The following is a 26,704-nucleotide window of genomic DNA, read 5'->3' on the forward strand; positions in this document are numbered from 1 at the left end:
AAATTCAGCGACTGTGGGTCGAAGACAAAAAAGAGGAGGAAACCGGATCCGTCGTCAGAAGAAAAAGAGGAATGCACAGAGCCTACAACTGAGTGTAGGGACTTTGAATGTTGGGACTATAACAGGAAAAGCTCAAGAGTTGGTTGACATGATGATTAGGAGAAAGGTTGATATACTGTGCATCCAAGAGAGCAGATGGAAAGGTAGTAAGGCGAGAAGTTTAGGAGGAGGGTTTAAATTATTCTACCACAGAGTAGAAGGGAAGAGAAATGGAGTAGGGGTTATTTTAAAGGAAGAGCTGGCTAAGAATGTGTTGGTGAAAAGAGTGATCGAGTGATGAGACTAAAATTTTAAATTGAGGGTGTTATGTATAATGTGGTTAGCGGCTATGCCCCACAGGTAGGATGTGACCTAGAGTTGAAAGAGAAATTCTGGAAGGAACTAGATGAAGTAGTTCTGAGCATCCCAGACAACGAGAGAGTTGTGATTGGTGCAGATTGTAATGGACATATTGGTAAAGGAAACGGGCGATGAAGAAGTGATGGGTAAGTACGCCATCCAGGAAAGGAACTTTGAGGGACAGATGGTGGTGGACTTTGCAAAAAGGATGGAGATGGCTGTAGTGAACGCTTATTTCCAGAAGAGGAAGGAACATATAGTGACCTACAAGAGCAGAGGTAGAAACACGCAGGTGGATTATATTTTGTGCAGACGATGTAATCTGAAGGAGATTACAGACTGTAAAGTAGTGGTAGAGGAAAGTGTAGCTCAACAGCATAGGATGGTGGTGTGTAGGATGACTCTGGTGGTGGGTAGGAAGATTAAGAAGACAAAGGTAGAGCAGAGAACCATGTGGTGGAAGCTGAGAAAGGAAGAATGTTGTGCGGCCTTTCGGAAAGAGGTGAGACAGGCTCTCGATGGACAGCAGAAGCTCCCGGAAGACTGGACTACGACAGCCAAGCCAAGAGAGACAGGCAGGAGAGTACTTGGTGTGTCTTCTGGTAGGAAAGGGGAGAAGGAGACTTGGTGGTGGAACCCCAAAATACAGGGAGTCATATAAGCAAAGAGATTAGCGAAGTAGAAGTGGGACACTGAGAGGCTGAGGAGAGGCAAAAAGAGTACATTGAGACGCGACGTTGGGCAAAGGTCGAGGTGGCAAAGGCTAAACGAGGCATATGGAGATGTACACCAGGTTGGACACGAAAGAAGGAGAAAAGGATCTCTACAGGTTGGCCAGACAGAGGGATAGAGATGGGAAGGATGTGCAGCAGGTAAGGGTGATTAAGGATATAGATGGGAATGTGTTGGCTGGTGCCAGTAGTATGCTAAATAGATGGAAAGAATACTTTGAGAAGTTGATGAATGAAGAAAATGAGAGAGAAGGAAGAGTTGAAGAGGTAAGAGTGAAGGACCAGGAAGTGGAAATGATTACTAAGGGGGAAGTCAGAAAGGCACTACGAAGGATGAAAAATGGAAAGGCAGTTGGTCTTGATATACCGGTGGAGGTATGGAAGCAATTTGGAGAGATGGCTGTTTTTGACCAACTTATTCAATAGAATTCTAGCAGAGAGAAGATGCCTGAAGAATAGAGGGGACCCCAAAATTATGTTTTCTGCCCTCTGCTCTTCTCGCTCTATCCAAACGACTGCACCTCAAGCCACCAGGTTGTCAAACCCCTGAAGTTCGCAGATGACACCACAATCATTGGCCTCGTCAAAGACAGTGAAAAGTATGCGTATCGACAGGAAGTGTCAAAATTGGAGCTTTGGTGTGGCCAATACAACCTGGCGTTGAACACTCAAAAGACTATAGAAATGATTGTGGACTTCAGGAGGCATCTTTTACCGCAGCTGCCCCACACACTGTCTTGTCAACCATCAAGACCTTCGAGTTCTTGGGAATTACTGTCTCACAGGACCTGGAATGGGAGACGAAGATAAACTCCATTTTCAAAAAAAGCCCAGCAAAGGATGTACTTGTTGCATCTTCTGAGGAAGCATGGCCTGCCACAAGAGCTGGTGTGACAGTTCTATACAGCGGTCATCGAATCAGTCCGGTACCTCCATCACACTCTGGTTTGGGGTTGCCACAAAAAAGGAAAAAAACTGAATGCAACAGACGATCAAAACCAATGAACGGATTTTCGACATCACCCTACCCACTCTAAAAGACTTTCACGTCACTGGAACTAGGACCAGAGCGGGAAAGATCCTTTCGGACCCTCCATTTCCCCGCCACCAGCTATTCCATCTCCATCCGTCAGGAAGGCGCTACTGATCAATGCAAATCAAAACCAGCAGGCATTTAAACGTTTTTTTCTCTCTTGCAATTAAGTCATTAAATTCTTGATCAGCGAACCAACTTGTTCGGGCATACACATCATTCTGTTCCAATCAGTATTAGTACTCGTAAAAATACACTACAGACTGTCGCACGATTCGTCAACCGCAACCAGTAAGGGCATTCTCTATAAGCTTAACATAATGTGGGGTGTTGACGCACTCTTCACTACACTAAATGCAAGACTCCATCTTGCATGACTGTGACTCTTATAAAGAATACTTCCTATTAATTGAATGTTTATTGTTCTCCATTCTTCTTAGTTTGTTTATTCTTCTTCTTAGTTCTCAACATGAATGGTGGCACCGACTGCCAGAAACAAATTATTTGTGTGTTGTTACATAAATGGCCATTAGATTTGATTCTGAATTGTATGTAATTTGTAGGTGATACTCTTTCCCATTCTTGCTTGTATTACAGCGTCACCTGTTCAGCAGTCCGGGGTCTCCGTCGTCGTATTTTACACTTTATAATGCACCACACATTTTCAGAGGGAGACAGGTCTGGACTGCAGGCAGGCCAGTCTGGTACCTGCACTCTTTTACTATGAAACCCATCCTATTGTAACGTCAGAATGTTGGGCATTGTATTTGTGAAATAAGCAGGGGCGTCCATGAAAAAGACTTTCATGGCAGCATATGTTTCTCCAAAACCTGTATGTGTCAGTGGCATGGCCTGGCCACCGCCCTGAGCGCAGCAGCTCCACAGCTGCATCTTATTGACGCTAATTAGGCCAGGCATATAAGCGTTGTGTTTTTCATTCTCAGTTGCCAGTTCGTTTTGCTTGAGACTGCATTTGTCTCCCTGAGTATACGAGCCTCTTGTCGTGTATTTGTTGTCACGGCCAACATTCCTGTGCCACCAGAGCTAAGTCAAGTCTTGTTTTTTTGTCTCAAAGTAATCCAACCTCGTTTTCCATGTTTTTTGGACCTTCCCTGTTGCCACATGTTTTTGTGCCTCCGGCTTTTTGGACTGCTTACCTGTGTATGATTATTGAAGGCACTCGGCATGCAACGTTCACCACATGCTCATGTTCCAGGAGCACCCAGCGCGTGCCATCCGCTATGTGCTCATGTCTTGAAGGCACACTGCACGCAACGTTCACCAAGTGCTTATGTTCCAGCAGCGCCCATTGCGTGCTATCCACAAGTTAGTCATGTCTCATCGGTACCTGAACCACATTGTCTACCACATGTTCTTGTTCTGGTGACACCCATCAAGAGCTGCCCAACACGTGCATAGGTCTTATCCGCGCCTGATCCACAGCATCCAAGTCAAGCGCAGCTTTATGCCTAACCACTACACTCCCCCCAAGGCACACCAAGCGAAAGCCGCCAGTCAATTAACTCGTTCTATTTCACCTTCCTGAGTCCGTGAGCACTCTGCCACTCTTGCATCCACTCCAACCAAGCCTTGATTTCCCTCGGCTGAGAAGGCACCTGATGACCAACAGTTGCCTCTTGATCATGTCTCACCGCTGCCTAATCCACAGCGGCCTCTTGCTCATGTCTTGGCAGTGCCGGACCCGTAGTCGCCTCTCGCTCATATCTCGGCGGCGCCTGAACCCCAACTGCCTCTCGCTTATGTCTTGGAGGCGCCAGAACCCCAACCACCTCTCGTTCATGTCTCGGCGGCGCCTGAACCCCAGCCACCTCTTGTTCATGTCTCGGCGGCGCCTGAACCACAGCTGTCTCCTACTCCTGTATCGGTGGCGCCTGACACCCAGCCACCTCGTGCTGCTGAATCGGTGGCAGCTGACCCCCAGCCGCCTCTTGCTCCTGTCGTGGTGGCGCCTGACCCCCAGCCGCCTCTTGTTCATGCCTCGGCGGCGCCAGCACTTAGGAGAAGCCCGCACCCCACCTGCCACTCCTCCATGATTCAGCGTTGACTGAGCCCCATTTCCCATGCTTCAGCGGTGTTCGACCAGTAGCAGCAGCTGACCATGCCTCGGCAGTGTTGGACCATGCCTCAGCAGTGCTTTGATAACAGCAGCAGCAGCCGCCACCTCTTGACCATGCCTTGGTGGTTCTTGACTATGCCTCGGCGGTGCTCGACCAGCGTCAACAGCCGCCGGTTCTCAACCACGCCTTGGTGGGGCTTTATCCATAGCTGTCATCTGCTCCTGTTCTTGCTTTGCCGTTGGGACCCTTCTCGTGGACGCCGCCTGAATCACCCTGTAGGGACCATGGTGCTTGGTATCCTAGCCGACTTCCTTAGCTACTCAGCAAAGCTCCTCGCTTTGGGTGGCCTGGACGGCCACTAGACAGACTGGGGTGGGGGTTTGGGGTTCGAGACAACAGACTTCAATGGTTTGGACATGTCCAGAGGAGCGTGGGTGAGTGTATTGGGAAAAGATTGATGAGGATGGAAGCTATCAGGCCAAAGAGCGACAGTAAGCCTGAAGTGAAGGTTGATGGATGTTGAGAGAAGACATGAAGGCTGTTGGTGTGAAAGAGAGAGATGAAAGAGAGAAATTAGCCAACGGGATGAGGCAAAAGGAAAGACCCAGATTCACCGGTCATTAGCTGAGATTTCAACACAGCTAAACTTAATCACAAACTCCCTAAATATAAGTTGCACGTGAAATCTCCGACAAGGGCAAATAACACCCGAGACCAATATTACACTTCCATGAAAAAACGCGTATGGTCCAATTCTTTGCGCACTCATTAGATCCTCTGATCACTGCTTGTTGTACTTAATACCGACATACAGGCAAGCACTGAAATGTGTGAAGCCTTTAGTAAAATAAAAAGTGGACCAATGAGGCCAAAGTAAAACATCAAAGCTGCTTTGACTGTACAGACTGGAGTGTCTTTGAAAATTCAGCGTGCAGCCTAGATAAATACACAGATATTGTTACCGCGTATGTCAGTTTCTGTGAGGAAGTGTGTGTTCCAATAAAATCCTTTCACACGTTCAAAAACAACAAGCCTTGGTTTTCAGCCAGACTTAGGCAACTCCACCAGGCTAAAGAGATTGCATACCACAGTGGGGATAGGGGCCTCTACAATCTCACTACAAAATTAGCTGACTGAAGAAATTAACAATGCAAAGAGAGACTATTCAGTTAAACTGGAAAAACATCCCGGCGCTAACGACTCCAAATCAGTGTGGCACGGTGTACAATCGCTCACTAACTACAGGCGACATTCATCCCCGGTAGAAAACAAGAGTGGGCTAGCCGACGACCTAAATAGTTTTTACTGCAGATTCCAAATAGACACTTCCACTTTTTCATGTACAACACTTGACTACATAGTGAACATAATAGTTTTTACTTCTGTTAATTAAAGAAAAACCCAAAGTGAAAATTGTAAGTAAAGAGTAAGTAAAAGTAAAAATTAATTTGACAAATAATAAACCAATGAAAATCACAGAATTGTTTAAAAACTGGCACAGGCCTGGATAAAAATGATAGTACCTCAAGAAAATATTTGACCACCGGAACATGTTTAACCAATGTATTTCCGACCACTGTTCATTTTACTTTAACAGATGCGGACCAACAGTTTTGTTCGTGTGTTTGTACCGAGCGCCATCATTCCTTCAGTGGCTTTATGACGACATATCCTACGTAATGTTAACTTAACACACTTGTACCGCTACAGGGTTTAGTTGCCCAACAAACTCTCTACAGCTTGCATCTTCGTATCTTTGCTGAATTATTTTTATTTTGGCTAGCATGTCTCCAGTGTGGAGCGCTCGCTACCAGCAATTGGACCGTCCAATTCACCACCTGGTCTCTCGTACTGGAGGTTTGGCTATCCAATTCGCCATGGCTCGCTTTGTGGGCTACACTGAACTGGCTTTAGACAGCTTAGACACTTCCTGGAAAGTCAAATTTTTATTATGTTGTCACGCGTGCATGTTCGCAAGCATAGGCGAATGTGCCAACCTCGTGATGGTTTCTTCTAAATCATCACCACCTGGTTTGGTTTTGCTTTGGTGTGTGAGTCCCACATAACATAGACACCACAGAGAAAGTTATCTCTTTGTTAAGGCACACGATATTTCGATCAGCCTGTGGCTCACACAAGCATGTATTTGATTGACAGGTGAACGTTGAGCAGGGTACAGTGCGATCTGTTTTATAAGTGTGAATGTTGTTTGTGACTTTGTGCATTAACACCTGCCGTAGCACACCTGTTTTATCAGGCTGAGTGTGTGCATTTAGGTGTCTTCAAAAGACAATGGGTTTATTTAGATATTTCAGTAAAGAGTGATGAAAACCAACGCATTTTTCAGATTGTATTTGTGAAGAAAAAAACATGAAAATCACATTTTGTTTTCCACATCACTATGCTCAACTTTGCGTTGGTCGGTCATTTGGCATCCCAATAAGATACATGTAACATGTGGAAAAGTTCATTGTCATGTTGAACAAAACACACCATCAGATTGAACCATATCACCACTAAATGAACAGAAAAATTCTTAGTAAGGTATGTGGCCTTACTGATCATTTTTTAGAGAAATGTATTTGTTTCCAATTTTTGTTTTGTTGTTTTTATTTTTGTACATTAGCCCTGATCTTGGAGGAAATTGCTATTGATTGCCACAATAAGGAGACAGAAGAACGTCTACTGCAGGAGGCTCATGATCTGCACTTGTCGTCATTGCAGCTGGCAAAGAAGGCCTTTGGAGAGTTCAATGTCCAGACAGCCAAACATTATGGCAACCTCGGACGACTATATCAGTCCATGCGAAAGTTTAAGGTTTGATCATTTTTCTTTTACACATATTCTGTTAACATAATTCTGTTAACATAATCCAGTCAAATCACATGACCAGTGAGCACAGCACAAAATACCAGGTTTGTATGATATTTAAAAAGAAAATACAAACAACCTTGATTTATTTTGGATAGTGCTTTACCTCATGAGAGTGAGCTGGACTCTCTCCTTTTGGGTGAGACCTGCTTTGGATTGCATTATCATAGGCCAATTCCAAGGTACCTGTAAACAAAAACCATTTACACTTAAGCCCGCCACACGCCATGTGATTTGGTCATACCTGATTGGACAGAATCATTGTAAAAAAGGAAAAAACTGCCCCAAAAAAGTGTCTTTTGAGTCATGTGTTCAACCATAAAATGATTTTTTTTCTCGTTAGGGTAGAACAGCATAGCTACCGAAAAAGGGCATGTAACTAAAAGAGTAATGTGGTGCTAAAAAGAAAGGTTGAGCTCACACCCATTCAATAAAAAGTACCATCATAAGGATTCCATCTTTTGGGAGGAAGTGACGTCAGAGACCACTACACAGTGTGTAAGTCGGGAAGATTTAATTTACTGCTTTTCATCCTCTACTTACAGTTTTGCCTTTTGCATTTGTCTTCGTTTTACTTTTGAGACTATTATTTTGAGGCTACCTTTCTTTTCGAGGCTCCGTGGGGGTCCTTGAACGTTCCTCGGGTTTTAATGCACGGCGATGAGCCTGCCTACGCGAAATCGATTGCTTAATAGAGAATTTATCCTCCAATGTGAATGTTTACACATCTCTAAGCACTTTTCAGACTTTCTTGTGCTCGTTCAACTTCGCAATGCTTTATATATATATACATATATATATTTTTTTTTTTTTGTGCGACGGGTTGAGGGGCATGGAAGGTTCTGGTAAAGCCCAAAGAAATGGGATGTCTAAAAGGGAGGACACAACATCAGAAGCTTACCAAGGAATCCCGCTGGTCTGCGCTGCAGGCTGCCTCAACCGCGAGGCAAATAGAATTGAACCACTTTTACGAGACCTTGGCCAAGAATGCTCATTCCCCAACACCACTAAAAGTTATAAAATTAAATCCATCCATCCATTTTCTTAGCCGCTTATCCTCACAGGGGTCGCTGGAGCCTATCATAGCTGTCAATGGGCAGTAGGCAGAGTACACTCGGAACTAGTTGCCAGTCAGTCGCAGGGCATATGGAAACAGACAACAGTCGCTCTCACAATCACAGCTAGGGACAAATGAGAGTGTCCAATTAACATTGCATGTTTTTGGGATGCAGGAGGAAAGCGGGGTGCCTGGAAAAAACCCACGCAAGCACGGAGAGAACACGGAAACTCCACACAGGTGTGACCAGAATTTAACCCTGGACCAAAGAACTGTGAGGTCAACACCATGCCACCATGAAATTAAATCATCCAAGAAAAAAATTGGGGCCCTAAACAATAACAGTTGATGATGGAGCAATCGAGGATGTGAAACTTAGATGAGATAATGATCTATGGGGTCCGTTCTTGGACCCTTCCTGTTCAGCCTGTATATGCTTCGCTTGAGTCAAATGCTTCAGAACTTTAATTTTGACCATCATAGCCATGCAGATGGCACATAGTTATAGAGTCAAGAAAATAAATATTCGAACACCCTGCTGGACTGCAAGTTCTCCCACTTAGAAATTGTGGAGTGGTCTGAAATTTTCATTGTAGGTGCACGTCCACTGTGAGAGAGATAATCTAAAAAGAAAAATCCAGAAATCACAATGTATGATTTTTTTTCATGATTTATGTGTGATACAGCTGCAAATAAGTATTTGAACACCTATCAGCTAGAATTCTCACCCTCAAAAACCTGTTAGTCCACCTTGAAAAGTCCGCCTCCACTGCATGTATTATCCTAAATCAGATGCACCTGTGTGAGGTCATTAGCTGCATAAAGACACACGTCCACCCCACACAATCAGTAAGACTCAAACTTTTAACATGGCCAAGACCAAAGAGCTGTCCAAAGACACCAGACACAAAATTGTACAACTCCACATGGCCGAAAAGTGCTACGGACAAATTACCAAGCAGCTTGGTTAAAGAAGGTCCACTGTTGAAGCAATCATTAGAAAATGGAAAAAGCTAAACATGGAGGTCAATCTCAGTTGAAGTGGAGCCCCATCCAAGATATAAACTCGTGGGGTCTCAGTGATCCTTAGAAAGGTGAGGAATCAACCCTGGACTACACCACCGGACTTGGTCAATGACCTGAAAAGAGCTGGGACTACCGTTTCCAAAGTGACTGTTGGTAATACATAAAGACGTCATGGTTTGAAATCATGGATGGAACGAAAGGTTCACCTGCTGAAACCAGCACATGTCAAGGCCCGTCTTAAGTTTGCCAATGACTAGCTAAGCCATTTCTATTTATCAGTTTATGGGCTGACAGCTCCGCCCCTCTCTTGCTACAAGTCCGATGACATGACCAAAACGTCGATCATCCAACTGAGATCTAGTGTGTCCTGGTGCCAAGTGCTCATTTGAATACACTTTTGCCTGAACATGGTGTTTGTTTTGAACAATCCATGATGAGCACAGAAGTAAAGTAACAGAACACCACTCGAGTTCTAATCAGGGGGGCCGTTCTTCCCAATCACACCCTTCCAGGTCTCAGTTTCATTGCCCGCGTGCCCATTGAAGTCCCCCATCAGAATTATAGTCACCACAGGATGTGCTCTCAAGCACTCCCTATAAGGAATGCGAAAAGGGTGGGTACTCTTAACTGCTGTTTGGTACCTAGGCACAAACCACAGTCAAGAGCAGTCCCCCTACCCGAAGGCAGAAGGAGACAATAAATGTACCCACACCTGCTCTGCACCTCTCACCACGGGGAAATCCAAAGTGGAACAGAGTCCAACCCCTCTCAAGAGGACTGGTACCAGAACCCAAGCAGTGCATAGAGGCAAGTCCGACTATATCTAGTCGGAACCTCTCAAACTCATGCACCAGCACTGGGCTCCTTCCCTGCTAAAGAGGTGACATTCCATCTCCCTGGAGCTAGTTTCTGTTGCTGGGGATCGGATCGCCAAGGTCCCCGCCTTTGACACCACCCAGCTCACATCGCTCCCAAACCCTCTGGGCTCCTCTTACAGGTAGTGAGCCCGTAGGAAGGCGGAACCACGTTACCCTTTTGGGCTGTGGCCGGCCAAGCTGCATGGGTGCAGGCCCAGTCACCAGGTGCTCACCTTCGAGCCCCACCTCCAGAGGTAACCCACGATCATCAGGACACACAAACCCCTCCACCACAATAAGGTGACGGCTCAAAGAGGTGTGAAAACGCCCATTTGTCCCTTCTCCAGGGATTAAAAAAAAGGCCGCTGTGCTTGGCTCTCCATCTCTCTCACTTGACACGACACTCTCTTGGGCCGCCTGACTCTCTCCTCCTGGCTGGTGCTCTGCGTTTGAGTCTGCTGAGGTCAACCTGGATCGCCCCAATTAAGATGCACGGTCTCACCATTGTGTTCGTCTGTCCTCATTTGTGTTGTATATCGTCTTGTTTTATCTGTTGCTGTAGATTCCCGAGTTAGTTCCGATTAAAACTAAAATTCACTACGTGCATCCTCGTTTTTGTATTTGCGTGAGAGAAATCATTAGCCGCTGTAACCGAGCACTGAAACGGATTTATTGTAGCAAACCTTCAAGGGTTATGAGATTAATCAACAATAAAAAGGAAACGTTTTCAAGTCATTTTTCTTAAAACTTACATCACACCAGAAGAGATGAGGGCATCCCTCCCGGCGACTTCATCCATTCCAAATTAATTATATTTGATTAAATCTGGTAATCGCTACACACCTCACCAGGGAGGCATCTGTGAGGTATCTGTATCAGATGCCCAAGCCAACTCATGTGGCTCCTGTCAATGCAGCGAGGAGTGGCTCTACTCTGAACCCCTCTCAGTTGACCGAGCTTCTCGCCCCATCACTAAAGACGACCCCGCACACTCTGGAATAAACTCATTTCAGCCACTTGATCTTGGATTTTATTGGTCATGACCCACAACTTGTGACTGTAGGTGAAGGTAGGAACATAGATTGACCGGGAATTGTGAGAGTCGTCTTTCAACTTACCTTACAAAATCCACATCAATGCAGACGCTGGATTGGTTCGCCTGTCAAAATCCGACTCCATTCTTCCCTCACTTGTGAACAAGACTCCGAGATACTTGAACTCCTCCACGTGGGGCAGCATCGCATCCCGAATTGGAGAGGGCACGCCACCATTTTCCAACTGAGTACCATGGTTTCAGATTTGGAGGTGCTGATTCTCATCCCAGACGTTTCACACTCTGTTCCGAACCGCTCCAGAGAGTTAGAGATCATGGCTTGATGAAGCCAACAGAACTACTTTATCTGCAGAAAGCAGAGATACAAAACTGAGGCCACCAATTTGGAACATCTCTATGCCTCAGCTGCACTCAGAGATTCTGTCCATAAAAGTTATGAACACAATCTGTGAGAAAGGGGAGCTGTGGCGGAGTCCAACTATCACTGGAAACAAGTCCAACTTGCAGCCGGTAATGTGGACCAAACTCAGACAGCGGTCTTCCAGGGACCAAACAGTCCATATTAGGGGGCTTGCTACCCCAATCCCCTGGACGACCCCCACAGAACTCCCCGAATGACACGGTTGCACGCCGTCACCAATTCCACAAAACACATGTAGACTGTTGCATCAGGAGCAGGTGGAAAGGTAGTAAGGCTAGAAGTTTAGGAGCAGGGTTTAAATTATTCTACCTCGGAGTAGAAGGGAAGAGAAATGGAGTAGGGGTTATTTTAAAGGAAGAGCTGGCTAAGAATGTCTTGGAGGTGAAAAGAGTACCAGATCAAGGGATGAGACTAAAATTTGAAATTGAGGGTGTTATGTATAATGTGGTTAGCGGCTATGCCCCACAGGTAGTATGTGACCTAGAGTTGAAAGAGAAATTCTGGAAGGAACTAGATGAAGTAGTTCTGAGCATCCCAGACAGCGAGAGAGTTGTGATTGGTGCAGATTGTAATGGACATATTGGTAAAGGAAACAGGGGCGATGAAGAAGTGATGGGTAAGTACGGCATCCAGGAAAGGAACTTTGAGGGACAGATGGTGGTGGACTTTGCAAAAAGGATGGAGATGGCTGTAGTGAACACTTATTTCCAGAAGAGGAAGGAACATATAGTGACCTACAAGAGCAGAGGTAGAAGCACGCAGGTGGATTATATTTTGTGCAGACGATGTAATCTGAAGGAGATTACTGACTGTAAAGTTGTGGTAGGGGAAAGTGTAGCTCAACAGCATAAGATGACTGTGTGTCGGATGACCGGTGGTGGGTAGGAAAATTAAGAAGACAAAGGTAGAGCAGAGAACCATGTGGTGGAAGTTGAGAAAGGAAGGTGAGACAGCCTCTCGATGGACAGCAGAAACTCCCGGAAGACTGGACTACGACAGCCAAGGTAATCAGAGAGACATGCAGGAGAGTACTTGGTGTCTTTTGGTAGGAAAGGGGAGAAGGAGACTTGGTGGTGGAACCCCAAAATACAGGGAGTCATACAAGGAAAGAGATTCGCGAAGAAGAAGTGGGAGACTGACAGGACTGAGGAGAGGCGAAAGGAGTACATCGAGATGTGACATAGGGCAAAGGTAGAGGTGGCAAAGGCTAAACAAGAGGCGTATGAAGACATGTACACCAGGTTGGACACGAAAGAAGGAGAAAAGGATATCTACATGTTGGCCAGACAGAGGGATTGAGATGGGAAGGATGTGCAGCAGGTAAGGGTGATTAAGGATAAAGATGGAAATGTGTTGACTGGTGCCAGTTGTGTGCTAAATAGATGGAAAGAATACTTTGAGAAGTTGATGAATGAAGAAAATGAGAGAGAAGGAAGAGTTTAAGAGGCAAGTGTGAAGGACCAGGAAGTGGCAATGATTAGTAAGGGGGAAGTCAGAAAGGCACCACAAAGGATGAAAAATGGAAAGGCAGTTGGTCCTGATGACATACCGGTGGAGGTTTGGAAGCAATTTGGAGAGATGGCTGTGGAGTTTTTGACCAACTTATTCAACAGAATGCTAGCGGGCGAAAAGATGCCTGAAGAATGGAGGAAAAGTGTTCTAGTTCCCATTTTTAAGAACAAAGCTGTGGTAATTATAGAGGGGTAAAGTTGATGAGCCACACAATGAAGGTTATGGGAAAGAGTAGTGGAGGCTAGACTCAGGATAGAAGTAAATATCTGCGAGCAAAAGTATGGTTTCATGCCTAGAAAGAGTACCACAGATGCATTATTTGCCTTGAGGATGCTAGTGGAAAAGTACAGAGAAGGTCAGAAGGAGCTACATTGTCTCTTTGTGGATCTTGAGAAAGCCTATGACAGAGTACCAAGAGAGGAACTGTGGTACTGCATGCGTAAGTCTGGTGTGGCAAAGAAGTACGTTAAAATAGTACAGGACATGTATGATGGCAGCAGAACAATGGGGAGGTGTGCCTTAGGTGTGACAAAAGAATTTCAGGTGGAGGTGGGACACCATCCGGGATCAGCGCTGAGCCCCTTCCTGTTTGCAGTGGTAATGGATAGGCTGGCAGATGAGGTTAGACTGGAATCCCCTTGGACCATGATGTTCTCAGATGATATTGTGATATGCAGTGAAAGCAGGGAGCATGCAGAGGAACAATTAGAAAGATGGAAAAATGCACTGGAAAGGAGAGGAATGAAGATTAGCCGAAGTAAAACAGAATATATGAGCGTGAATGAAAGGGGCTGAGGAGGAAGAGTGAATATTCAGGGAGAAGAGATAGCGAGGGTGGAGGACTTCAAATATTTAGGGTCAACAATCCAGAGCAATGGTGACTGTGGTAAGGAAGTGAAGAAACGGGTCCAAGCAGGTTGGAACAGCTGGCGGAAGGTGTCTGGTGTGTTGTGTGACAGAAGAGTCTCTGCTCGGACGAAGGGCAAAGTTTACAAAACAGTGGTGAGGCCGGCCATGATGCACGGATTAGAGACGGTGGCACTGAAGAAACAACAGGAATCAGAACTGGAGGTAGCAGAAATGAAGATGTTGAGGTTCTCGTTTGGAGTGAGCAGGTTGTATACGATTAGAAATGAGCTCATTAGAAGGACAGCCAAAGTTGGATGTTTTGGAGATAAGATTCGAGAGAGCAGACTTCGATGGTTTGGGCATGTTCAGAGGCGAGAGAGTGAATATAATAGTGGAAGAGTGCTGAGGATGGAGCTGCCAGGCAAAAGAGCGAGAGGAAGACCAAAGAAAAGGTTTATGGATGTGGTGAGGGAAGACATGAGGGCAGTTGGGGTTAGAGAGGAAGATGCAGGAGATAGACTAAGATGGAAAAAGATGACACGCTGTGGCGACCCCGAATGGGACAAGCCGAAAGGAAAAGAAGAAGACATGTCGACTGTTCCATCGCCAGAACGAAAACCACATTGCTTCTCCTGGATCTGAAATTTGACTTCCCGACAGACCCTCCTCTCCATTACCACTGAATAGACCTTACCAGGGAGGCTGAGAAGTGTGGCCCCCCTGTATTTGGAACACATCCTTTGGTTCCTCCTTCAAAAAAATTGGGACCACCACCCCAGTCTGCCAATTCAGAAGCACTGTCCTCAATGTCTACGCGATGTTGCAGATGCGTGTCAAACTAGACACCGCCACAACATCTAGAGTCTTTAGGAACTCCGGGGAAGTCTCATCCACCCCTGGGGCCTTGCCACCAAATACCTTTTAAACCACCTCAGTGACCTCAAACCCAGAGATGGGAGAGCCCTCCTCAAAGAACTCACTCTGCTTCCTCATGGGAAGGCGTGTCTCTGGAATTGAGGAGGTCTTCAAAGTATTCTCCCCACCAACTCACGTCCCGAGTCGAGGTCAATTACGCTTTATCCACACTATGCACAGTGTTGAGGGTGCACTGCTTTCCTCTCCTGAGACGATGGATGGCGAGACCAGAATTTCCTCAAACCAGTCTTGAAATCTTGCTCCATGGCCTCACTAAACTCCTCCCATGCCTGAGTTTTTGGTTCAGCAACCACCAAAGCTGCATTCCGCTGAGCCAGCTGGTACCCATCAGATGCCTCAGGAGTCCCACATGCCAAAATATTCCCGAAAGGACTCCTTCTTTAGCTTGACGGCAACCTTCACTGTTGATGTCCACCAACAGGTTTCTGGATTTCCGCCACAAACGTCAGTGACTGCAGTCGGCCACAGCACTGGAGGCGCAGAACATGGTCAACTCAATGTCCCCCACAACCACCGGAAACAGAGCAAAGTTCTTTTGGAGGTGGTTGTTGAAACATTTTATGACGGGATTCTGCCAGCTTCGCAGCAGGCCCTCACAATACCTTTGGGCCTGCCACGTCTGACCGGCATCTTCCCTTACAACTGGGTGGTGATCAGTTGACAGCTTTGCCCCTCTCTTCACCCAAGTGCCATGATATGCGGCTGCAAGTCCGATGAGTCAATCATAGAATTGAAAGCTAGAGTGTCCTGGTCCCAAGTGCACATATGGAGACACCCTTATGCTTTAACATGGTGTTCGTTATGGACAATCTGTGGTGAGCACAGAAGCCCAGTAACAACACAGCTTGGGTTCTGATTGGGGCGGCCGTTCTTCCCAATCACCCCTTTCCAGGTCATTGTCCATGCGAGTATTGAATTTCTCGAGTATTGAGTCCCCAATGGGAGCGTTCTCAAGCACTCCCTCTCAGGACTCCAATAAGGGTGAGTACTCCGTAATGCTGTTTGGTACATCGGCACAAAGAACAGTCAGGACACCTCCCCCTACTCGAAGGCGGAGAGAGGCTACCCTCTCCTCCACTGGGATGAACCCCAACATACAGGCACCGAGCTGGGGGCACTAAGTATTTACCCCCACCTGCTCAGCACCTTTCACTGTGAGCATCTCCAGAGGGGAAGAGTGTCCAACCCATCTCAAGAAGACTGGTACCAGAGCCCAAGCCAGTTGTGAAGGTGAGCCTGTCTTTTATCTAGTCGGAATTTCTCCACTGCACACAGCAGTTGGGTCTCCTTCCTTGCCAAAGATGTGAGATCCTCCCTCCCTAGAGCCAGCTTCTGTCTCCGGGGATCAGATGGCCAAGGCCTTTGGTCATCGCCCAGCTCACACTGCACGCAACCCTAATTCCCCCTCCCACATGTGGTGAGCCCATGGAAAGCGGGAACCACATTACCCTTTCTGCGTGTGCCCAGCTGAGCCTCATTGGTGCAGGCCAAGCCAAGAGCAGCTGGCCTTCGAGGTCCAACTCCAGGCCTGGTTCTGGAGGGGGACACTGTTGACCTGTGTCTGGGAAATGGAAACCTAGATCCAATTTTTTTTATTCATCATAGCGGTTTATGTAGCTGTACTTTGTCTGGTCCCTCAACTAGGACCTTTTTGATGTAGGTGACTCTACCAGAGGCTTGTAGCCCCAGACAACTTAGCTCCTCAGATCACTGGGACACAAAAACCCCTCCACCATGATAAAGTGACTGCCCAAAGAGGGATTTTTTCATTTTAGCTGAATAAAGTTTCTTTTTCATCTCCTATGACTTTTACTAGGAAGCAGAGGAGATGCACATCAAAGCCATCCAGATTAAGGAGCAACTTCTGGGCCATGAGGACTACGAGGTGGCACTCTCTGTGGGTCACCTCGCATCCCTATACAACTACGACATGAGTGCCTATGAAGATGCAGAGAAGCTGTACCTGCGCTCCATTTCTATTGGTCAGTCAGTTTTTTTTTTTTAAACAAGCATTCAAGCCATGTGTCATGTCGTAAGTGAAAGTATCGTGCAGTTTTTTTAACCTTGTTGGAAGTATTGAACCCGACAGGTTTTATGCAAAACATCGGAAGATATTTTATTTGTCCACAAAATGTAAAGTATAGTTGAACACACAATCAATATGTTCAAAGATCAAAACCAACTGAAGGGAAATTCTACTGAAAAACCAATGAACCAATGAATATTTACAGCAAATCTCTGTGACTTTTGCTTTTGGTTAAAGTCAAGTTAATTTACTTGATCTTCAAAGTAATTTACTTTCTTGATTGCTTGATTTCAAAAGTAACTGAGCTAAAAATAAATACTTTTTAATTAGCTGTCTAGTGTCAGGAATATAATCTATCCACAGTATAAAAAAAACATTCACGTTACCATACCCAGTACTTGGTAATGTACGCCACAAAAGTTACAGAATATCATCAACATGATGACAGCTGGGATTAGCTCCAGCACTCCCGCGACTGTCATGAGGATAAGCGGCTCAGAAAATGGATCGATGGATGAAAAATTAACTTAAATGTGAGTGTATTTTAAGCCAAATTATATGACCAATTTAGAGCAGACTTGACATCCCAAATAGCCACCTAATTACAAATACGTACACCACACTCAGTATATGTTTTTGAAGACTTAATTGACAGAGAGATATTCGCATGCAACCTTGCCGATTGTGTGCTGGTCCATGAAGGCATGTGTGTGCACACGATCATTGTGTAAAACAAACCTTAGTATTGTCCTCTTTAGAAAGTTCAAGTCGTGACTATTTTTTCAAAACTATTATATATATACTATTACTATTATACTATTATACTATATTATTGACTTGCCCCTTGTTTAACAAGCACTTTAGTTTTGTTAATAACTATCCGTTGCCTGAACATGTATAGCGTGTTGTTCAAAAGCATGTTAAGCGGTGGTTCTTCTGAACAAAAAAGTAACTATTGGTAGCTAAATCAAAATAACTTCAATCTGCCTACTCTAACATAAAAATTAATGCATTAGATTACTTTTGACATCACCAAGCCACATTTTTCGAGTCATCAAATCGTCATCACTTTATAAATAAGTTATCTCAAGACACTTTTTACAAGAGATCAAACTCAGTCCCACATGGGTAACCAAATGCAGATGGAGGCATTGAAAATCTCTTTGCCTTGAGATGGCAAGAGTTCAGGGACCTCTCCAGAGATATGTTCAGAAATGTGCATCTTCACCTTGGCAAGTGCCACTCTCACGTCATTTTCTCCACCAAGTATTTTCGCAAATATAGCTTCGCTACATAACATCTAACAAACAGTAAATGATGACCCCAAACTGCAAACCGACCAAGACATGGCCATCCATCCCACTGACAGAGTGAGCAAAGACAGCAGTGGTCAGAGAAGCAGCCAAGAGGCCCATGCTCATTCTGGATGGACTGCGAAATTCACAAATCAAGTGCGAGAGTGTGTCCAAAGGACAACTGTAAGTCATGCACTCTGCAAACCTGGTCTTTATGGAAAAAAAAGCTGTTGCTGAAAGGAAGGCCAAGTAAGTCCTGTTTTCCATGTCTGTAAATATGGAGAAACCTTTTTTGGTTAGATTTCCAACTTTTTTAATTTTGGAGGATTATCGGGCTAACCACAGAGTGTACTCCTCATCACTCTGAATGCACAATGTGACTTATGATGCTGGCAATATCATGATGTGCTTCAGTAGAGACGGAAAATGCTTGAATATATGGATCAGCTAAAAACAAGGTAATTCTCAAAGAAAACTTTTTGGAGGCTGCAATTGAGACTCTAAAGGAAATTTGGCCTAGTTCTGGCCACATGGCCATAAATTTGACACCCCTGGTTTAGATAAAAGAACTTTCCTTTGTTAGAATCCCAGAGTCAAAATCTAGACCTAAATCTCAATGAGCATCTGTCTTGAAAATTGCTTTTCACAGACACTCTCCATCCAATTTGGATGAGCTTGAGCCATTTCGCGAATACATATGGCCAAGATTTTATGTCTCAATGTGCAAAGCTGCTACAGACATTCCCCCAAAGACTTGCAGCTGTAAGAGAAAAGTGTTTCCACAATTGTATCGACAAAAGGGGAGGCAAATGGAATTTCAAACCATTATGTGTGTGTGTGTTCTCACTAGCTATATTCAGGCTTCCTTCCATGTACAACTTGAGCTCTGGTACCAGTCCTTTTGAGAGGGTTTGTCCACAGTGAGAGCCGCCAAGTGCTCGTGTGGACAATGACAATGAGACAAGGAAGCGCATGATTTGGAGGAATGCTCATGATCAGTACCTGACAAGTTTTCTGTTATTGGTCTTCTCTGGTCATCATGAATTGTCAAAAAAAAACATGTTCAAGCAAAAGGGTACATTGTGCACCTGGCACAATGGCACCCTCAGCCAGAGTGCAATGATAGACTTTGTGGTCATGTCATTAGACTTGGGCCGCATGTGTTTAACACCCTGGTTATGATGGGTGGAGCTGTCAGCTGATCACCACCTGGTGGTGTTTAGGCTCCGATGGTGGGGGAAGATGCCAGTCATACCTGACGGGCCCAAACATTCTGTGAGGTTTTGTTGGTAAAATCTGGCAGAATCCCCCGTAAGAACTTTCAACTCCTACCTCCAGCAGAAGTTCACCCTTGTCCCGGGAGTCAGCGTTGACCGAATTCCATGCCTTCATGCTGAGGGGGTCGAGCAGAGCTGTGGGTCCAAGGTGATCAATGTGACTTGGCGTCAAACCCTGAACCTGTCAACGATGCCAACAAGACTATGACCCAAGGCACACAGCAAAAATAACCGAGTGGCTTCAGAACAACTCATTGACAGTTCTTCAATGGCCCAGCCAGAGCCCTGGCTGAAACCTAATCGAGCATCTCTGGAGGGACCTGAAAATGTCTACTAATGTTCAACCATCCAACCTGACGGAATTGGAGAGGATCTGAAAGGAGGAATGGTGGAGGATCCCCAAATCTAGGTTTAAAAAAAACGTGTTGCATCATTCCCAAAAAGACATGGCGATTAGCTCAAAACAGTGCTTCTACTTCGACCAAAGGGTCAGAATTCTTATGGCTATTATTATTAATGATTGTTGTTTTGGAAAAAAACAATACAAGTACAAACAATAAACGTACAAACCTAGCAAAATAGAAATACAGATAATTCCCAATATTTTGAGCATATGGATAGCAGGAAATTGGTGGTGCGGAGTGTACATTGGTAAAAGGGTTTTCCTGATTTTCAACTTAGGGCGTGCGCATGATACAGTGAAGGAAGGAAATATTTGAACACCCTGCTATGTTGCAAGTTCTCCCACTTAGAAATCCTGGAGGGGTCTGAAATTTTTGTCGTAGCTATATGTCCACTGTGAGAGATAATCTTAAAAAGAAAAATCCAGAAATCACAATGTTTGATTTTTTTTTTTATGATTTATTTGTGTGATACAGCTGCAAATAAGTATTTGAATACCTCAGAAATGTTAATATTTGGTACAGTAGCCTTTGTTTGGAATTTTAGAGGTCAAACATTTGGTGTAGTTGTTCACAAGATTTGCACACACTGCAGGAAAGATTTTGACCCACTCCTCCACACAGATCTTCTCGAGATCAAACAGGTTTCTGGGCTGTCGCTGAGAAACACGGAGTTTCAGCTCCTTCCAAAGATTTTCTCTTGGATTTAGGTCTGGAGACCGGCCAGGCCACGCCAGAACCTTGATGTGCTTCTTACGTAGCAAATCCTTGGTTTTCCTGGCTGTGTGCTTTGGGTCATTGTCATGTTGACAGCTACGACCCATCCTCAATGCTATGACTGAGGGAAAGAGGTTGTCCCCAAAATCTCACAATACATGGCCTCGGTTATCCTCTTTTCAATACACTGCAGTCGTCCTGTCCCATGTGCAGAAAAACACCCCCAAAGCATGATGCTACCACCCCCATGCTTCACAGTGCGGATGGTGTCTTTGGGATGGAACTCATCATTCGTCTTCCTCCAAACACGGTTAGTGGAATTATGACCAAAAAGTTCCATTTTGGTCTCATCTAACCACAAAACTTTCTCCTATGACTCCTCTGTATCATCCAAATGGTCATTGGGAAACTTAAGACAGGCCTTGACGTGCCATGCATGATTTCAAACCATTACGTTTTCGTTTATTACCAACATTCATCTTGGAAACTGTGGTCCCAGCTCTTTTCAGGTGATTGACCAAGTCCTGTCGTGTAGTCCTGGGCTGATTACTCACTTTTCTAATGATCACTGAGGCCATATGAGGTGATATCTTGGCTGGGGCTCAACTCTGATTGAGACTGACCGTCATGTTGAGCTTCTTCCATTATTCTAATGATTGCTCCAACACTGGACCTTTTTTCACCAAGTTGCTTGGCAATTTCTCCGTAGCCTTTTCCAGCCCTGTGGAGTTGTACAATTTTGTCTCTGGTGTCTTTGGACAGGTCTTTGGTCTTGGCCATGTTACAAGTTTGAGTCTTACTGATTGTATGGGGTGGACAGGTGTCTATGCAGCTAACGACCCCACACAGGTGCATCTGATTCAGGATAATAGATTGAGTGAAGGTGGACTTTTTACATGGAGTGAAGGTGAACTTTTAAATGTGGACTAGCAGGTCTTTGAGGGTCAGAACTCTAGCCTATAGACAGGTGTTCAAATACTTATTTTCAGATGTATCACACAAATTCTTAGAAAAATCATACATTGTGATTTCTGGATTTTTCTTTTTAAATTATCTCTCTCACAGTGGACATGCACCTACGATGAAAATTTCAGACACCTCCATGATTTCTAAGTGGGAGAACTTGCAATAGAGCAGGGTGTTCAAATACTTATTTTCTTCACTGTACTTCTGGACGCATTATACTCGAGAAATTACAATAATAGTTAAAAATTAAAGGGAGTTTGAATACTTTCCATAAACACTGTATTTTACGTTTTTGTCCTTTCTTACTGTATCAGTTCTTACAGTATTTGGCTTCACATTAAGAAGTTAAATCATTTAAAGTCCGAATACTGCAATGAGAATGTGTTGTGATACCAAACTGATCATGACATTCTTTGTTATAGGAAAGAAGCTGTTTGGAGAGGGATATAGTGGGTTGGAGTATGATTACCGAGGCTTGATCAAACTCTACAACTCTGTGGGTAACTTTGAGAAGGTATTTGAATACCACAATATACTATCCAACTGGAATCGCCTGAGAGACCGACAATTTGCCGTCGCAGATGCCCTTGAGGATGTCAACACTACGCCCCTACTGACCCAGGAAGTGGTTCATGGATTCTTGTTTGTTCAAAGCTTACCTGACCAAACACCAAATCCAGCCTTGGCTTGGTTGACATAGTAGGAGATCAAAAGACACATTATTCTCAGAAAGCGTGGATGGAAACTGTTGAGAAAGTGGATTTTAGTCTCCAAAACAAGGTTTGACAGATCTGTAAGGGCCAAAAAAAAACACAAGTAAATGGTGCTGAAGTGTAGTCCACAATGTGCTTGATTGACATCCAGCTAATGCTGTGAATATGTAAAAACATATAAAAACAACAACAACAACAAAGCTTTCCATGCTGTTTTTGTAATCTTCTGTTCAGAAAGATGTCACTTTCATTAAAATTAGCAGGCGACACGTATGGATAAAATTGTTGGTACCCATGTGTTCTTGAAAGAAAACCCCAGTGTTCACATCACTAACTTGAATCTGGCAAAACATTTGAAAGCTTAAGAAAATTAAACAATGAAAATCAGACAGCTTTTTCATTGTGGGTAAAAAAAATAATCTTTTCCTTTCAGCTCGTCACGTTAGGGGTCACCACAGTGACACATCTTTTTCCATCTAAGCCTCTCTCCTGGATCTTCCTCTCGAACACTAACTGCCCTCATGTCTTCCCTCACAACATCCATCAACCTTCTCTTTGGTCTCTCTCTCGCTCTTTTGCCTGGCAGCTCCATCCTCAGCACCCTTCTACCAATATACTCACTCTCTCGCCTCTGGACATGTCCAAACCATCTAAGTCTGCTCTCTTGAACCTTGTCTCCAAAACAACTTTGGCTGTCCCCCTAATGAGCTCATTTCGAATCCTATCCAACCTGTTCACACCAAGCGAGAACCTCAGCATCTTAATTTCTGCTCTCTCTAGTTCTGCTTCCTGTTTCTTCAGAGCCACAGTCTGGAATCCGTACATCATGGCTGGCTCACCACTGTTTTATAAACTTTGCTCTTCATCCGAGCAGAGACTCTTCTGTCACATAACGCACCAGACACCTTTCGCCAGCTTTTCAAACCTGCTTGGATTAATTTCTTAAAGTCGTCCACTCTTGCCATCTCTTCTCCCTGGGGCTCACTCTTCCCCCTCAATCTCTTTCATTCACTCACATATATTAAATTTTACTTTGGCTAATCTTCATTCCTCTCCTTTCCAGTGCATGCCTCTATCTTTCTAATTGTTCCTCCACCTGCACCCTGCTTTCACTGCATATCACAATATCATCTGCCAATATCATAGTCCAAGGAGATTCCATTCTAACCTCATGTGTCAGCCTATCCATTACCACAGCAAACAGGCAGGTGCTCAGATCTGATCCCTGATGGAGTCCCACCTCCACCTGAAATTCTGCTGTCACACCTTGGCACACCTTACCATTGTTCTGCAGCCGTCATAGATGTCCTGTACTATTCTAACATATTTCTCCGCCACACCAGACTTACGCATGCAGTACCACAGCTCCTTGCTCGCAGATACTTGTCTTGAGTCTAGCCTCCGCTACTCTTTCCCATAACTTCATTGTGTGGCTCATCAACTTTATTCATCTATAATTCCCACAGTTCTGCACATCACCTTTGTTCTTAAAAATGGAAACTAGCACACTTTTCCTCCATTCTTCAGGCATCTTCTCACCCGTTAGTATTCTGTTGAATAGGTTGGTCAAAAACTCTACAGCCACCTCTCCAAATTGCTTCCATACCTCCACAGGTACATCATCACGACTAACTGCCTTTCCATTTTTCATCTTCTTTAGTGACTTTCGATCTTCCTGCTTACTAATCATTGCTACTTCCTGGTCCTTCACACTTGCCTCTTCACACTTGGCTATCTCGTCTTCCTTCTCATTTTCTCATTTTCTTCATTGATCAACTTCTCAAAGTATTCTTTCCATCTATTTAGCACACCACTGGCACCAGTCATCACATTTCCGTCTCTATCCTTAATCACCCTTTCCGTCTGCACATCCTTACCATCTCTATCCCTCTGTCTGGCCAATCTGTCGATCCTTTTCTCCTTCTTTCGTGTCCAACCTGGTGTACATGTCGTCATATGCCTCTTGTTTAGCCTTCACCACCTCTACCTTTGCCCTACCTTGCATCTCAATGTATTCCTTTTGCCTCTCCTTGGTCCTCTCAGTGTCCCACTTCTTCTTGGCTAATCTCTTTCCTTGAATGACTTCCTTTATTCTGGGGTTTCACCACCAAGTCTCCTTCTCCCCTTTCCTACCAGAAGACACACAGAGTACTCTCCTGCCTGTCTCTCTGATCACCTTGCCTGTAGTGGTAGTCTTCTGGGAGCTCCTCCTGTCCATTGAGAGCCTGTGTCACCTCTTTCCGAAAGGCCACACAACATTCTTCCTTTCTCAGCTTCCACTACATGGTTCTCTGCTCTACCTTTGTCTTCCTAATCATCCAACGCACCACCATCCTATACTGTCAAGCTACACTTTCCATTACAATCTGCACCAATAACAACTCTCTATCTGGGATGCTCAGAACTACTTCATCTAGTTCCTTCCGGAATTTCTCTTTCAACTCTAGGTCACATCCTACCTGTGAGGCATAGCCGCTAACCACATTATACATAACACTCTCAATTTCAAATTTCCTCATCACTCGATCTGATACTCTTTTCATCTCCAAGACATTCTTCGCAAACTCTTCCTTTAAAATAACACCTCTTCCCATCTACTCCATATTAAAACAATTTAAACCCTGCTCCTAAACTTCTAGCCTTACTCCCTTTCCACCTACTCTCTTGGATGCATAATATATCACAACCTTTCTCCTAATTATCATGTCAACCAACTCCTGAGCTTTTCCTGTCATAGTCCCAATATTCAAAGTGCCTACACTCAGCTTTAGGCTCTGTGGATTTTTCTTCTTCTTCTACCGATGAATCCCCTTTGTTCTTTTTCTTCGACCCACAGTAGCTCAATTTCCACCGACGCCCTGCAGGTGAAGGGTACCGGGGCGGGCGTTGTTGACCCAGACTCTTTTGACCCGGATTCTTTTGATGAACACTCATCTTTGTTTGGCACAGTTTTTGTGCCGTATGCCCTTCCTGACAGAACCCTCTGCATTTATCCGGGCTTGGGACCGGCCTACAAATTGCACTGGCTTGTGCCCCCATCGGGCTGCATTTATTCTTTTTTTATGATTACTTTTGTTGGATTCAAGTTATGTGACCACTGTGGATGTTTTATTTCATTAACTGAGGGGTACTAAAAAGTTTGTGCACGTGTGTACTGCATCTCATCCTTATGGTGGACAACATATCTTATGAGCATGCACCTTCTCACTTTCTGCACATTAAACCTTAAACTGATCGTGTTTTTCCCCCTTCACAGTCATAGTTTAAAATTGTGAAATGTGGATATCCATTTAGAAGATAAATATGCCTTTACAATCATGCCGCAGTCTTACAAGATTAGTTTCAACCTGGGTTGTAGTTACATGGGAGCCAAGCCTCCACAAAGCATTCCTGAGTTCCCAGTAAGCAGTAAGTTCATCAAACTTTGGAGACATTTTGTCAATGGTCAAAATTTATGATTTTATTGAAGTGTTGCATGTTCTCATTTAAAACCATAATTTGTGGATTACAATATTGGCAGTGTTAGACCACCAATTACACTTTAATGCGTGGCTTTGTGCCTGCCAATTAAATCATAGATTCTGAATTTGTCTTTTTAGAGACAGAGATTTTTTGTTTTATTACATCTCACTTGAAAATTATGAGCTCCAAGGACTGCGACTGAAGTCTGTCATTTTGGTGCATTTTATCTGCAGTGAGACAAAGATTTTAGGTCAATGAGTCTCCTGTATTATGTGCTGAGCAACAGTCGGTCATATTTTTTCACGGAGACACTCTGACAGTGTATGCATGTGTCCTCATGATAAGTCAAACCCTGGTTTTACACACATACACACACACACACACACACCAGTTGGATGTGTTTTTTTTCTTCTTGAGAAAATAGGAAGAACTTCTAAAATATGGATGACCCATTTAGTATGTTTTTGTACACACACAAATAGAAATACACAGGCAACTCAGTTATTTCCCCACAGAGGCCCAAATCATTCCATTTAGAAAAAAAGAAGTATTCTGAAAATGAAGATCTTTTGTTCGTGGATGCATTCATTCCAAAGGAACATGTCTTAAAATGTAGGAAGATTCTCCATGTAGAGTCTGATGATAACACTGTGAAATACATCAATATTTTGGTTCAAGTTTAAACTGTAGCTGTGGATCAGGATATCCAGAATTTCGGATGCAAAAATGTTCACAAATCAGTGCTAGCTTTCAGTAGTTTGATGTTGAAACAGAACCATTCTTAAAAAGTGCTAAATAAATTTTACTACATTCACATTTGTGTGTGTGTGTGTGTGTGTGTGTGTGTGTGTGTGTGTGTGTGTGTGTGTTGTGTGTGTGTGTGTGTGTGTGTGTGCGTGTGTGTGGTATATTTCACTCGGGTGCTGTCTATTTGTTCTGATCATCTTTGAAATGGTTCTTCACCTTCATTGGAGTCCAGCTGTTTGATTATCTCGATTGGACTTAACTAGGAAAGCCACACAC

The 26,704-nt window shown here is 44.4% G+C and overlaps 1 protein-coding gene across 5 annotated transcripts in view; it reads left to right on the forward strand.

The window, feature by feature from the left end:
- Positions 1-26,495, forward strand: part of appbp2 (amyloid beta precursor protein (cytoplasmic tail) binding protein 2) — a 90,913-nt gene extending 64,418 nt beyond the window's left edge. For 3 of the 5 annotated variants that reach the window (XM_061826968.1, XM_061826966.1, XM_061826967.1), the window contains exons 11-13: positions 6,868-7,058; positions 16,641-16,806; positions 21,929-26,495. In XM_061826968.1, the coding sequence (XP_061682952.1) occupies positions 6,868-7,058; positions 16,641-16,806; positions 21,929-22,206 (635 nt within the window). In that variant the 3' untranslated portion in view covers positions 22,207-26,495. The remainder of the gene's footprint in view (positions 1-6,867; positions 7,059-16,640; positions 16,807-21,928) is intronic. The other 2 variants (XM_061826969.1, XM_061826970.1) reach the window with 2 other exon arrangements.
- The last annotated feature ends 209 nt before the right edge of the window (positions 26,496-26,704 follow it).

Source organism: Syngnathoides biaculeatus, chromosome 8 (assembly GCF_019802595.1).
Source record: "Syngnathoides biaculeatus isolate LvHL_M chromosome 8, ASM1980259v1, whole genome shotgun sequence".
Classification (NCBI taxonomy): Eukaryota; Metazoa; Chordata; class Actinopteri; order Syngnathiformes; family Syngnathidae; genus Syngnathoides; species Syngnathoides biaculeatus.